This window comes from Falco punctatus, assembly GCF_963210335.1.
Source record: "Falco punctatus genome assembly, chromosome: 2".
NCBI classification, from domain to species: domain Eukaryota; kingdom Metazoa; phylum Chordata; class Aves; order Falconiformes; family Falconidae; genus Falco; species Falco punctatus.
In genome coordinates, this window is record NC_137581.1 from 19,691,110 (window position 1) to 19,706,157 (window position 15,048).

The 15,048-nt window shown below is 34.8% G+C and overlaps 1 protein-coding gene across 16 annotated transcripts in view; it reads right to left on the reverse strand.

The window, feature by feature from the left end:
* Positions 1-15,048, reverse strand: part of PSPC1 (paraspeckle component 1) — a 74,216-nt gene that overhangs the window by 17,505 nt on the left and 41,663 nt on the right. For 5 of the 16 annotated variants that reach the window (XR_013926334.1, XR_013926335.1, XR_013926336.1 and 2 more), the window contains exon 8: positions 13,842-14,011. The exons of 9 other annotated variants lie outside the window; for them this stretch is intronic. Coding sequence is in view for 1 of the 7 variants with exons in the window: in XM_080377217.1 (XP_080233343.1) it covers positions 10,338-10,523; positions 13,842-14,011 (356 nt within the window). In the remaining 6 variants the exon portion in view is untranslated. Of the gene's footprint in view, positions 1-330; positions 10,524-13,841; positions 14,012-15,048 lie in introns of those variants that run through there. 2 more of the 16 variants (XM_080377217.1, XR_013926345.1) reach the window with 2 other exon arrangements.

Sequence of the window (15,048 nt, forward strand, 5' to 3'; positions counted from 1 at the left end):
ACAGGCTTTCAGGCTTCTTTTTTCCATTAAAGCTTGTATTTTATTTCCATGTTTACATTAAACTATTTTCATTTGTAGCAGAACTCTGAAACAACATTAAGAATTTTAAAGTAAGTTTATCATGTCATATTTGGCGTTTTTAATTCTGTGGTAGGTTCCAAATTTTTAGAAGAAACAAACTGAAAGGTGAGGTCAAACCACATATTCATGCTTTTCCATACTGCTATCTCCCCCATCTGTAAGACCATGAAGAGCACTTATCTACTTTTACTTTTCCATATTAATATTTCCACACACCTGAGTCAAGAAAAGGTACCTATCTTACCTATCTTCTTTTTTTTAAGTTCTCGCGTAATCTGTCAATTATTGTATATTGATTTACATGAGAAAAACTTTAGAATTAAATTAATTAAAAATAAGTCTCCCCCCCCCCCGAAGGGCCATAAATCCTTTTTAATGACACAACAGTTAAGAATACATACATGATAATCATATACTAACAAAACACATATGGAGAGGTATGTAATGACTTGCCAAATCATATGAAGAACTGGTTTTGCTGTTCATCTGACATCTGATCCTTTCCTTAACCCACTTCCATCAAATTTAGTATTAGAAACCCCAAATAAAGTTCTACACAACTAGTCTTCCACATCATCAGGAAAAGCTAAAGCCTTTTACAATAAGATAAAACCTGAAATACAGGATAGGAAACAAAGTCCTAAACAGAATGGATAAGGATACCCAAAGTAGGCCAGTGACAATCTTCAAAGATGAATGATTTGCCCAATCCTACAGTCAGTATGGCCATTTCGTCCTCACAGCACTTCTAAAGCTTTGCAGAAGCTTGCAGAATTTTCACCATACTACTAATAGAAGGTTAGTCGAGTCAGAATGTCCTCAATTGTCAGACCAGTGAAAAATTTAGAGCTCAGTCAAATACTTCATAAATTTGTGAGACCTCTGGTAAAATAAAATTTCCAACCTTCTTTGAAAATACACCATTCAGCTTCCTAGACACTTGGTAGTTTAGAAGAGATCAGATTTTTAAGCATTTTTTTTTCTTTTTTCTTTTTTTTTTTTACAATAATATGGAAAGTTTCTATATTACCAGCTTTCCCACCTGCAGCCCCAAGAATTAAGTGATGTACAATACTGCAAAAAAAATCTAGATGAACACTTTTAGATGTGCAAGTAATTCTGTGACTACTACAACAATAAAGCAGAAATGCAAATGTAGTATCAAGGGTCTGGGCGCTGAGTTTTAAAATCAGTATTTAATTCCCAAAACTATCAGCCACCTGGAAAATTCAAGTTTATGCTTAACTGGAAGAAGAAAAAGATGAAAGAGTTCATTTCAAAGGTAGTAATAACAATGCTCAAGATCAGCTTTTATCCAACTAGGCTTAAAGGCACAACATATTATCAGTCTTTGGTAATTACCATCATTTGAATTATACTATTTCTGATATTCATACTACATGCTACCATCTCCAGTAAAATACATGTGCCTAATCTAACCCAATTCTATTTTTAAGATGCTAATAATAAATTAATACTTATAACTGTGTAAAATAAGACAAATTATATGTCTGGTTAAGTCTTTATAACAGTTTCACACAATGGTCCCGATTTAAAGAATAAAAAAAGCATGCCCAGTAACATAACATGACTCAAAACAAGAGCATGGGTTCTCCACAGTTCATACCTTCTGCCGTCCAAAGTGGCCTGGGCTTACTCTCACTCAATACAATTTTTAAAGTTTCACTTTAAAAATGATGAAAGTCAAACCAATTATATTTTTATGTTTAATACAACTTGGGGAGTTACAGTATTATTCAGAGCAAACATCAAGTCACTTGCAATTATTTACCATCTTATACACATGCTTCTGATTAAAACCGGATTTTTTATGGAAACTACTCAGAAATTTTTTTAACATTAATACTGAAGTGGGCTGTAAGCAGGAAAAAATGTAGATGTAATCATGCATGAAAGTTAACCAAGTGATTTTATTGACCTGAACCAGCTGTCATTTTAGCAGCAGTAAGAGGCATCCAGGACTTCCCTTTACTTTCCTAATAAACACATTTCCATGGTTTGCTGCTTTTTCTCCATATGCAATAGAAAAAGCACATTTTGCACAAAACATGCAGAGTGAACACAAAACAGAAAGCAAGCTTAGCAATGAAAAGCCCTCCTAAACAAGTTACATTACACTAGACAAATGCTCTAGTACCCCCTTCTACAGACACTTGCATTCATCAGTGTGAATAAAATATGAAACTGTACATAACTGTGATGCAAGAACGATGCTGAACATGCATTAAGTGATATTACAAAAACTACACAAAGAATAACATAGCAACAATGAATGGCACATAAACCGAAATGGTTCTAAAAGCATAGCCATCCCAACTGCCAAGTTGACATAATTTTCACTTTTAAACCAGTAATATATGACATTTATTTCATACATTTTCTTTCAAAACTCTGAACATTCCATTTTTAAAATGTAGTAACTGCATTCTTCACACACTAAGGCAGAAATTTTATTTTATTATTCAGCATAGATCTGGTTCTGAAAGTGTCAGATGTGGAACTGCCACTGATACAATACTGAAGTTCTAGAAGCACAATGTTCCACACTGGAACGAAACTGAAGATGAACTACTGTTTCATTATTAAAGTTCTCCTTTTGCGCCTTCTGGAAAAGGCTTTTGATTTTCAGTTGATTAAAACTGGAGCTGCAGCTTACCTTTCACTTGCTCTGTCCCCTAAAAGCGAAACGTAATATACAGAACAATCCAGTGCTATTGTATCAAAGAATGAAGAATGTTAGCATTTTGAAGACAGTATTTCCCATCTTTATAATTGCATTTTACATATTTTTCTCCCAAGAAAAAATACATGTGAATAGCCTTGCTTCTCTAAAGCAACTGTGTGTATCATCTTTACTGGAGAAATCATGAAGAATGCTATTTTCCGTATTTTACTGGCTTGCATGTAACCATCTTGGCAACTGCAGAAAGTGAACAGACAGATCAAGCTCACATATAATTTGGCTCAACATTTTAGTGTACATTTTTTTTCTTCATTAATTCCAATACTTGTTTTCTTGGGCCAACTACCACTAAGAATGTAAAACATAACCACGCTATTCAGACATCTAACTAAAGCCCTCAACAGTATTACCTATTTGTTCTAAACTATCTATTTCTTAGAAGTACTAAAAAGTCATCCAAACTCATGTAATGAGAACATACATAAAACTACATCCTCTATGTGGCACATAGATGTAGCATGAAGTAACCAGTGTCCGTACAGTTATGAGAAGTCTTGCTCTACCGCCCACTCCTTGCTGTTCTTTCCTTCCACAGTGAAATGAGCAGAATCAGTAATTTTCACTGGGCTTCTTTTACCCTGCTCACTGCATGGGCATGGAGATGCAAGGGTGGCACAAAGCAGGCAGGAAGCAGAACAAAGCAGCAAGGAGGGCAAAGAGCTATTCATATCTGCAGCAGTGCCTGTGTCGAATTATTATTTTAAATATGCACACGAAGATTTCCAATTTCCCAGTAGCGTACAAATATTTAAAACATTTGTAAGCAGCTTGAGAGACCACTTCCAGCTGGCAGTTCAAAAGATTGCATTCTACAGTACTGTGATAGCTGGTTTATGCTGGGGCTTTTTCCTGCAATTTTACACTAGATAAAAATATTTAAAGCTCAGTAACAGCACTGCAGAATAAATCCTTTTGCAGTCAATAATGAACAGTAATGGAGCTTGTAGAAAAAGAAACACATTAAAATGCCCAGAACACCAAGAGCAAACAGCTGCAAGAAGCATTACAATAAACTCTGTGATTTTTACATCTTTTTAGATTTATTACATTTCCTCTTCCAACTTGCTTAAGCATATACAGTTTTCCACCTTGCTTAAGTATATGTGATTATTTAAAGAGGGAGCACCTGTTGGGGGGGGTGCTAGGCACTGGGGGTTTGGGGGGTGCTTTTTGGAGAGGTGTTTCGTTTCGGTGAGGTATTTATTTCAAATAAACACCGAGAGTAAAATTGCTTTCCCTTTCACATATATAAAAAATTATTACAGTGACATTAAGGCAAAAACCCTAATGAAAATACCTTAATCCTATCCCACAAATAACTAATAAATACTTACTATTTTACTTCCCTTTACACCATCTTGTTTGGTGCTTCTCTGGCTATGACACACAGGTGTAAGACTGGATTTCACTGGTTTGATGAGAGGCTAGCAATTTTAAAATCAGCTGCTTCATACCAATGACAACATGAGGTGTGTACACTGTATACAGTTGCTGTATTCAGCCACAAAAATCAAGCCCTACAGAAAATTTTGCAACACAGAGGAAACATATCCTACTGCAGTGACTGCACCCTACATCCTATGAATATTAAACAATTTTTAGAACACTAATTTCAGTTTTTCTGATATTCCTTGGCAATCTGCACAACACAAAGTTTTTTAAAAATCCAATACATTTATGTAACCAATATCTCTGTATTTTTCCATTAAAAGTTAAGTGGTTGTCATGTATAACAAGCTTTAAAATAATTTTTGTGAATTTGCTGTAGATATAAAATTAAACCACATTTCTCCCGTTTTTATTTTATTCCACTTCCCCAATCTTTTTTCAGTTTATATACAGAACCTTTCACACTTAATTCCTTGTTCAAGGTTCTCTGCAATTTTTTTTACTGATAAATTAAGGGCAAGAACAGTATCTTTATTCTTACCGCACTTCTTTCAAGCCAAGCCCTTAATATCCTGGATACAGTTAGCATGTAAATCCAATCAAATTACACAGCTATGGTTTAGTCTACAGAAATTAAGATATAAAACACTAGCAAAACTAGGAAAAAATCAAAGCTCTAGACAAACCATTTACCAAAACAAATGGAAAAAACCTTACCAACAAGGGTACGCAGTAACACAGTGGAGTTCCTTTTGAGTCCCACAACTATTATAAGCATTTTGTCCTCTATTTGAGGGACTACACATAAATCACTAAGTTTTTACTCACACAGATATTTTTTTTCTTTTAATGTGATTTGGGTATAAAATAATCATTATGATCGCAAGGTTTTTGAATGGTTTTACCTATACTATGCTTATCTCTGAGCTTAAAACTTTTCTGAATAGTTCCTTCAATTAGGAAAAAAATGGCTGCTATTCTGAACTCCTTTTCTGAAGAAACCCATCTCTTCCTGCTTCCAAAAGTCAGGCTGAGGTTATTAATATGAATACCTGCAAATTTCAATTAAATTCATTTTCATAGCTTAAGGAAGTTCAAGATTGAAAAGACCTATTAAATCTATCCCATTTAAAACACACTGAGGGCTTGTTTCCATAAATTTAAAATCATCAAAAGTAATCTTTTTATGAAAATTTAACGTTCGGTTTATCTATTCTACAACTTACATTTTAGACATAGATAATTTAATTCCTATAAACTTCATATTTCATGGATTACTGTGAAAACAAACCTGAAATGCCTACAGCTACATTTTTAAAAGTATTTTAGGGGGGAAACCCCAAAACTTAAAAGAACAGATTTCTTCATAACAGCAAAATACCGATTTGGTGAGACCACCTACTAAGATTAAGTATATTTTACAGTACATCTCAAAAGGCAACAAAAAGCCAATCCAATGTGAAAAATTATACCTGACATTAAGTAATGCAAGTTTTAAATCAATCCTCCTATTATGCCCTCACATTTCATTAAACAGATTTTTTTAGAAAGCAAAAGTTTTTGGAATAACACACTCCTATGTTTGCCACTAAGCTAGCACTGAACAGCCACTGATCTAAAGGAGTACTGTCCAGCCTCAGTATTTTCCATAGGCCACACTCAGTCCCTCCTCATTATTCAAGAATCGGGGAAGTTTGGACTGATAAACCCTCATGCTAGAAGTGAGCCAAGAGCCCAATGGAAGCACCAAGTCCCAAGACAGTTCTGCATCTTAATGACAGCACAGTGCCCAAATAAATTCAGGGCTCCTAAAGAGACAATTAAATTGCACTTGAATGAAATATGTGCTCTCTCAAGTTCCCCACTCTTGGCCCCAAGCACAAGCTAACAAGACATGCTGAATGCAGACTCTTTAAAACCACCTACGATTATGCACCCCTTCAAGTCTCAGGAATGGGATTAAGCATCCCTTCACGTTTGCACCCAATGTAAATAAACTGACCCCATCAGTTGCTACCCAGGCCTTCCCTGCCATTTCACTAGTTCAATTACAGTTTCTTTTTACTTGTCTTCACTAAGAGAAGAATTATGATTAATTTCTTATAGAAAATGTAAAAAAAAAAGTTTCCACAAAATGCTTCAGTAAAAAGAGCTTCATGCTATCAGAGCACACCACTCATTTGCTGAACATCTCACCCCGAAGAATATTCTCTCTTCAGAAGGCCAAAGGGGGGTTGTTTTTCACTTGAGGATCTTTCTTTACATTGCTTATTTTGGCATTTTTGAGCCAAATTATTTCAAGGCAGATCACAACCATTTAACAATCAGTACCTCAAAAAAGTCAATGCATTTGTATTTAGTAGCTTTCAGAAGACTTTGTAATTATAGATTTATTTTTCAAGTTAAAATCTGAAATCAAAAGTGGAAAAGGGAAAAAACTGTGGTATAACATTTTAAAATATGACAGTATACTTTAGATCAGAATGCTTCTCAAAGAATGCATACCATAAAATCCTACTGGATACTGGTTAAAACTAAACTGATGTAACACTTAGTTCATACTGTCTTCTTGCCATCTATTTTAACCTTTTGTTCTAGTAAGAGTCTCCAGTTCATTGTATCTTTGTCCAATTAGATAAAATAGATGTAGACACTAAATAAAACAACTTAAGGTCAGAACTTTTCTTTCCGGATAATCAACAGTAATCTGTATTTTTCGTAGGAAATAAATACAGTTAAGTATATTTGATTGGCCACCAAGTTTCCCAAGACATTAATGTGCTTTATCTAATGAGTACACTGCATAAAACAAAGAAATTAACTCACAACCAAAATTAATTTTATTTAAGTGCCCAATAGCTCCCCTTCAGATGACTGAGGTGACAAATGCAAATGCAGTTACACAAGCTGGATTCTGATGGTGTTGTTTTCTTTTACTTAAATGGAATAGTACAGCTTCACTATCTTAAAGTATTAAAATTGTATCTCACATGAAAATTAAGCAGTTTAGACTGAAGTGTCAGGAATAAGGTAAAACCTCGGTAAGTACAACCAAAAGTAAGCGCATTGTAGTTGCCAATTCCATATTCTTTCCAAGCATATTTGTTTTACCACAGCATACAGCAGTCAGGACTTCACTGTGTCTTCTTGTCAAACAGACCAAAGACAGTTTAAAAACTTAAAGTATATGTGTACACAGAAAAAATGATCAACTGATCAGCCAAATGAGGAACAAGAAAAATTAATCACTTCCAGCACATGGGCAGTACCTTCAAGCAAAAATGCTGCGTGGCCACATCTACAACCATTTTTAGGAAACAAACTGGGACCATTCCTTTAACAAAATTACACATTTATCATATAGCTAGAGTTTGTTACTACACCAAAGATGGCAAAATCAAAATTTATACAGTTGAACTGTATACAATCAACAAGGCCAGGCAGCCCTAATAAAGTTTCTATTATGAGCAGAATTTGGCAGCCTGTCATCAACTACAAAACGCATTCTTCGTGAAATCTTTAAAGTGTGCCCAAATTCAACATTTCAGTATTTTTTAAGACTTAAAGACTTGGTTCATGGATATTTAAAAAGATGTTAGATGATTTTCTGCAATAAGGACAGCAGACACATCCACTGCTGCTATACAAGCAGAGCCATCCAAGTCAGAGTTTTACAGGAAGGGTAGCTCACAACTGTGAAATGAAAATCACTAATTAAAATCTACAGGAACTTCCGAATACATACATACCTCTGCTTGCTAGCAAAAATGTGGTGCAACAAACATGCACTTAAAATAGCATGAGGCTGGCAAGCAACAAATAAACCACTTTTTGCAGATTTGGTATGTTTAATGTACTTCCAAAACATACTCTAATACTACAAGGGTGATGGTGTATATATCTAAACAAATATACAGGAGTACATTTGGCCAAAAGGCCTGAATGACACAGCCTTTTCCTTTGAAAAACCGAACAGACTTCTTAAATCTAGTTAAAGTTATATTTAAAACAGGTTCCCCTTAAAGCTTTACAGTTCAGAATTACCAGCTTACACCAGTGCCTTCTCAATCCCCATAAAAATGCCATGCACAAGGGCAGAAAAGAGACAAAAATAATCTAGTATTTAGACACCTTACTAGACACTGTGTCTAGTGTCACAACTTAACGCAGTACACCAAAGCAGAGAGCTTAAGTAGTTGCTATATGCAAACACCCAGTTTACACCTACTGAAAATAAGTTTTCCCAAATACTGAGTTTTAGGAATATGGGCTAAGTAAAACCAGTTGCAGGATTTTTTTTTTAATAACGAATGCCATAACATGATACATATATCAAGCAGGTGAAAGAATATTTCAGACTTCAGATGTAACTTGCTACTGCGATACAAACTGAAGTGTGGCACGTATCCTCAAGTCAAGCAAAAAAGGCCAACATTAAAGGCAAACTAGAGGAAAATGCTTAGTGGTTATAGACGCCACAAGTGAGGACCTACATGTGGTAACTCCTAAACTGTATGAAAACAATCTCTACCTTAAGCCATGTAACACTGGCAATATAAATAACACTGTACTTCCAAAATGGCAGCAATGCCACAATTTTCCTGTTACCCATTTGCTCACAATGCAATTCGCCAAGACCATCACTGCTACATTAAGTAACACATACATGCTCTCTCTGCTGCTTGCATCCCATGGTTTGAGCTAAGTCCATAGCATTTTGGTTGGGGGCCATTAATTAGGGCACCAGGTAATCTCAAATTAGGTTTTCATCAATTTAGTATTACTACTATTCATGCAGACAGTAGTAATTTTAGTAATTTATTTTTCTGAAAACATGAACTGGTAAGACAGAACACTAATATTTGACAACTATTTTGCACAGGAAAAAAGCAACAGTAACCAAAATTTTTCCTACTTTCTTGCCATTACAGGAATAGAACCAATAGGTCTTTTCCATCACCTTCCATGACTGACAAAATCTGAATCATAATAAGCTTCCTAATAGCTTTATCATCAGTTTTATCTTAAGACTCAATCAGAAAATCCAGCCTGAGTTGTGTTGCAAATGGGTATTTTTAAAATTCATCATTCTGTAAAATATTTATCAAGAATACTCACATGCAATACTTCTAAATGCATATTACTCTAAGAGAACAATTACTTTAACTGGAAAACATGTATTTGCCTCCTAATGAAACAGTTAATCATTAGTAACAGACTTGTTTCTGTTCAACCACTGGGAGAAATGCATACTTATGATGATGCACTACACACTGGAAGGCTTACCAGCTTGCACAACTGTCTGCTTCCTTGCAATGGCAAGATACTTTAACGATCAGTAGAACACACAGATGTCACAACTTTTCTTCTGTAGAAGTATGGTTTAGGTAAATTCATTCATACTGTTATGAATAAAGCATACATACAGATTCTTTTTCCAATGTTGGTCCCTGTCCGTCCCATTCCCATCCCCCCCCTTAAATTTTCCAATAATTTAAGTAACAGATATACTCTACTGATAAGCCTACTGTGACTAAGTTGCAAAGGAAGACTGAGATGCAAGGACACAGTATCCTTGAGAACACTTCGTAGAAAATCTGATGCTCTTGAGAAGTATAAACAAATTAAAGCAGTTGTGTTATAAACTGTTTATAGTATGTACTGCAACATGCAGTTTAGCTAAACAGATTCACTATTAAGAATGGAACTTTCTTGACACACAGTAGAAACTACACACGAATGAAAATTACGCCACTTATAATTAAGCATAAAATTATTCTCACCCAGTATCAGTAATAACATTCCCAAAATCCTTTCAAGTTATTTTTATATTTTATTGTAATCAGATAACCGCACGTTTTACAGCATGATCACACATTGTATTTTGCCAGTCACAAACACATTGCCTTACATAATTATCCGCATCATTTCTGCTCTATACTACAAAGCCTAAACTACTGGATACAAAAAAAGTTTTACAAAAGAAACTGTTTTAAAGACTACAATAACAATAAAACCATTTCCAGGTAACAGCAAAAATTATAAAGGCATATCACTGTATAGTTTTACTGGAATTTCTAAACAGTAAGGAATGAAGTAAGTTTTAGTATCTGCGACGCTTGTTAGGTCCTTCAAAGTTGCCCCCTGGGTTTCCTCTACCAAAGCCACCAGGTCCACCACTCACGGCACCTACACCACTCATTGGCGGCTGAGGAGTTTCAGAGCCCGTCCTACTAACCAGAGGTGAACCCATCTGTGATGGACCTCCTTGAGGGAATCTCTCATTATGCTAACACAAGTCCATTTGGAACGTGCCAAATGTGAGTTACAATAAAAACCACAAGTGATGTTGTCATGGAGTTCAGCAGATAGTCCAGCAGAATCAGGATCACACATAGAGGGAAGAAAGGAGCAATTCAATTAGTTACTATGGAAAAAGAGCTGGAAATTAAGAGTGCTAATGTTATGCTCCAACTTTGTAAATTAAAAACTTGAGCATTAAGACCAATTCTGGTGATTAATATAACTTCATCCATTCAAGCACATCCGAAGCAATACATATTCTCTATGTAACAGAAGAGACAGCAAACAATAATCTTATGCCTGAACTCTGTTCTGCCTTAAATACCAACTCGTGCTCCTCCCTTAAATAAATTAGATACAGAAACATTGTCAAACTACGTGGGAGGAAATCAGCCTTTGTATTTCTACAGACTGCAGACTTCTTGAAGAATTATATACCCACATATCTGTGGGTATTTCAGTCCATACTACCTGGAGTCAGCCTTTTGTACGACACTTTAGTAATCTTTGGTTAGACTTATAAAATCCAGTCCAAATAAACTGACAAAACTAGTGACAAAATGCATAACTGGACTATGCTTAGTTTAAAACACACTTGATGTATATCTAAAGCTTAATCTGAAATATTAATATAAGAAGAAAATCCAACTTATGTTCCACATTTATTTTCCTTAGCTCTTCTGTGCCTAATAAAAAAAGGTGTATGTGCTTACACAGATTTATTTGGCTATAGCAATTAAAACCTAAACCAGAAAACATGCATCTGAGCACTTACAGTTCAGTATTTATGCAAGAGTTTAAAAATAGAACCCCACATAATTAAATTTAAAACATCAATCCAGCATAACATGAACCATTAAAAGCACAGATTATATGGTACAATCAGATCTTGAAATAACTCATCATTCACCTGTTGAGGATAGTTATGTTTTCAGAAGAAATTCCTTCTGTACAGACACGTACGTTAACTGCCCAGGTACTCAAGAGTTCCACAAGAACATTCAAGACTAGCTTTTTATTTATAAGCCCGAATCAGAGAATTATTCTGAAAGTTTAACTCCACTAACAGCAGTAGAGCTCAACAGTTCTAAAGTTTGCTAATTAATATATATATATATATGATATTAAAACAGCATTATATCTATATGGATCAAAACATATGCAATTTAGATCATGGTTGTATATATGGAAATTTTAAACAAAATCTGACATTGAGTAAGAAAAAAGTTACTTCAACAACTGCATGAAGATCTACTACTGCCCCAAAGTACCTTAAAAGCTGCAGCACTGGTTAAAAAAAATAATAACTCATGCCAGCTTGCTAGCAACGGATGTAAGTTTCAACAAATAGCTTATCACATATTCCTGGTAATTTTTAACATTTGACTTTTCCACAAAAAGTCAAATCATCTTTCCAATAAGGACCCCTCTCTTCAGCTAACAAAAAACTGCAGTAATTAACTACCTACAATAAGGGCGGGGACACACACACACAACTATTTTTAAAATGTTCTGTTCAAAGGTAATCTATGTTTCAAAAGACTGCAGTAGAACAAAAAGATGGCTCCAACTTTCTCCCTAAAAGACTTCAGAAAAACATCCAATTAAAAAAATTAAAACCAAATTTCAGGTCTATAAATCATATTCTCTATTTCCCTCAGTGAAAACTGAAATTAACTGTTAGAGTGTTTTAGCAGATAGCCGTGCAGGAAAAATACAGTTAGGCTATGCCTTTATGTAGGGGCCTGCTCCCCAAATTAAAAACCTTCAAAGTCCAAAAGGGGAGAAAATCGTAATAATTAAAAGAGCATCTAATTTGTCCTTCCATAGCATGCAGAACAAAATGGAAAGTAAAAAAGGTATTATTTTTTTTTTATAAAACATGCATTGAAAGTGTCAGTATATTCCCTACATTTCCATACCTGGAATGACTTTTTGTAGAAAAACAACAGCTGGAGATAAGACACCGTGATTTACGATAGTATGTTCCTTTCCTTACACCTCTTTCACAGTGTTTATATAATCACAACAGAATGTTCCAGAGGTGACTAGTAACACAGAGGGGTCTCCAGAAAAAGCATCTCTAAAACTGGTATTTTGCAAAAAGCATCCCCGTCCCCATCCCCCCACTTTGTGACCAATGACACAACTGATAAAATGAGCTGGTTCCTGTAATGTGAATTGAGACCCTCTCCTTTAACTGGTAAAGACCTGACTCACTATGTATTTTGTGCTCAATGAAAATCTCATTATCCTCTAAGGAACAAAGGATTTTGTCCAAACTTCATTATACAGATTGCTCAGTTGCAGATGGATACTTTTGAGGAGGCATATATGAAAAAATACAGCTACCATATGCTTCTGTGTTCCAATAAAACTATAATGGCATCACTGCTTATATTAAATACTCCTTTATATCACACCACCACTAGAATATCCAAAATATATATTTACATAATAATACTGGAAGATATGTAAAAATCAGATTTAAAAATATAGTTGTTTCTCTACATAAGACATTACAGCTAGGAAAAGTAACCAGCTATGACAACAGAGCAAAAATGGCTAGTGCTTTAACTGCATCCCAATGGCTTATCTGCTCTTGATAAAAAATTCCAGATGTATAGAAGACATTCCCTACCACCCTTGGCAGCTGGGCAATATTATTTTTCTGGTATTGGTATGACCATTACCTCTAACAGCTGTTGGCATACTTATTTTCTAAGTGGTGTCATTACTGTCATAATCTCATGCTTTCAACAGTGTTAGAAAGGAAATACAAAAAACACTAAAGTCACTTTGAAAAATTAAATAGTTTACACAAAGATATCTTCACACTACATAGCTTCCAATATTTAACTTCATCAAAAACCCTAACAAGCTAATACATAGAATTTAGTTTCACAGAAGAAAAAACAGCAAGTGCCTAAATTGACAGATTACTTTGGTATGTTGTTTCTTCCTCCATTTCACAGAAGTGGTTTCTTACAATCTGTGAGTTTTTCATGACAGGTCATACATGCAAGCTTTGCCACAAGTGCTGTACATTCTAATCTCAATTCAAAGTCTGGTTACTGATCAAAGAACTCATACCATTCCTAAGGGAAGTAGGATTTTCATAGTAACATCAAAAAGACTTCCCTTCTCTGTTGTAAATTATTTGCATTAACAAGTTCTATCAACTACTTTTAACAGATTCAAAAAACATATCACATTCTTACACAGTGTGAAAATATCTTTGGTAACATTAATGGGCCATGAGACATGACGGCTATTCAAAGTAATTAAATTTGTGATACATTACCACTGTTCCATTATCTGGCATCATTGGTGTTCCCATATTTGCAGCTCCTTCTGGTCCCATGGAAGGACCAGGACCCATTGCAGGGCCAGGTAAAGTTCCTCTGTTGTTCATATTCATACCCATCATTGGAGGAGGGCCTTGGTTACCAGCAGGTGCTGGGCTAAACGCATCTATGCAAAACAATCTATACTTAGAGCTGTCCTATCTGAATTTTACAAGAATAAACAAACAATTTACAATATTTAAATAGCCAAATGTACAAGACTTCCAATACTTGAAACAAAAAAAAAATATTCTTTGAGACTGTACATTTATCTCAATCATCTGCTTTTAAACAGATTTTCATTAACCCCTATTATTTTGCATTAAATAATCTGCCTTGTGTATTTGTAAATCTTGAACTTTACAGCTAAATATAGCTGTATGGTTTCTGTGCAGGAACTGAAGTGTTCATATAGCATATATATATAGTATGCACACCACAAATTAGCAAAAATCAAATTATTTTGCAGTAACTGGCAGCTACAAGGCAACTTGACTCTTCAGGGATCATATCATACATTCGCAAGAACTGTTCTACCAGTATTATGTTAAGTGTATATACTGTAACAATATTAGTCTTAACATCTAAAAACAATACCAAAAATGGTACTCAAGTTTACAATAAATAATTTGTAATATGGCGTAAATCTTGCATGTAAATGTCGTTTATTGCAGTAAAAGTACCAGAAAACTAAGTGAAGTTTTACTAGAATTGCAAGCACAGGAAAGTCTCCTCCAAAATTCTGATTCACCGTAAAAGGTAGAAAAGCTTAAAAACATCTTTTTGAGGAGATCATTTAGCTGGTAAATTGCACTTGGAAACACCCCTCTGCCAGTACCCAATAACATACTCAACAGGCAGGTAAAATTGCCTTTGTTACATTTTCTCAAGTTGTTAGAAAGAAAAAATTCTGATTATGTATCATTTACATCTGCTATTATGAAATGTCATCAACTTTAACATGTTCCTTGCCTCCAACAACAATCCGCCCTTCTCAGCCAAAAGTGTGCATCCAAGATCTAGTAACGCAAGACGACACACCTTTGGAATCTAGCCCATGCTTTAAGTCATAACAACATATAATATCAAGAAATCCAACACGTTGCTAGACTAATCAACTTATTTTTATTAAAAATCAACCTCTAACCTCTCATAACAACTGTA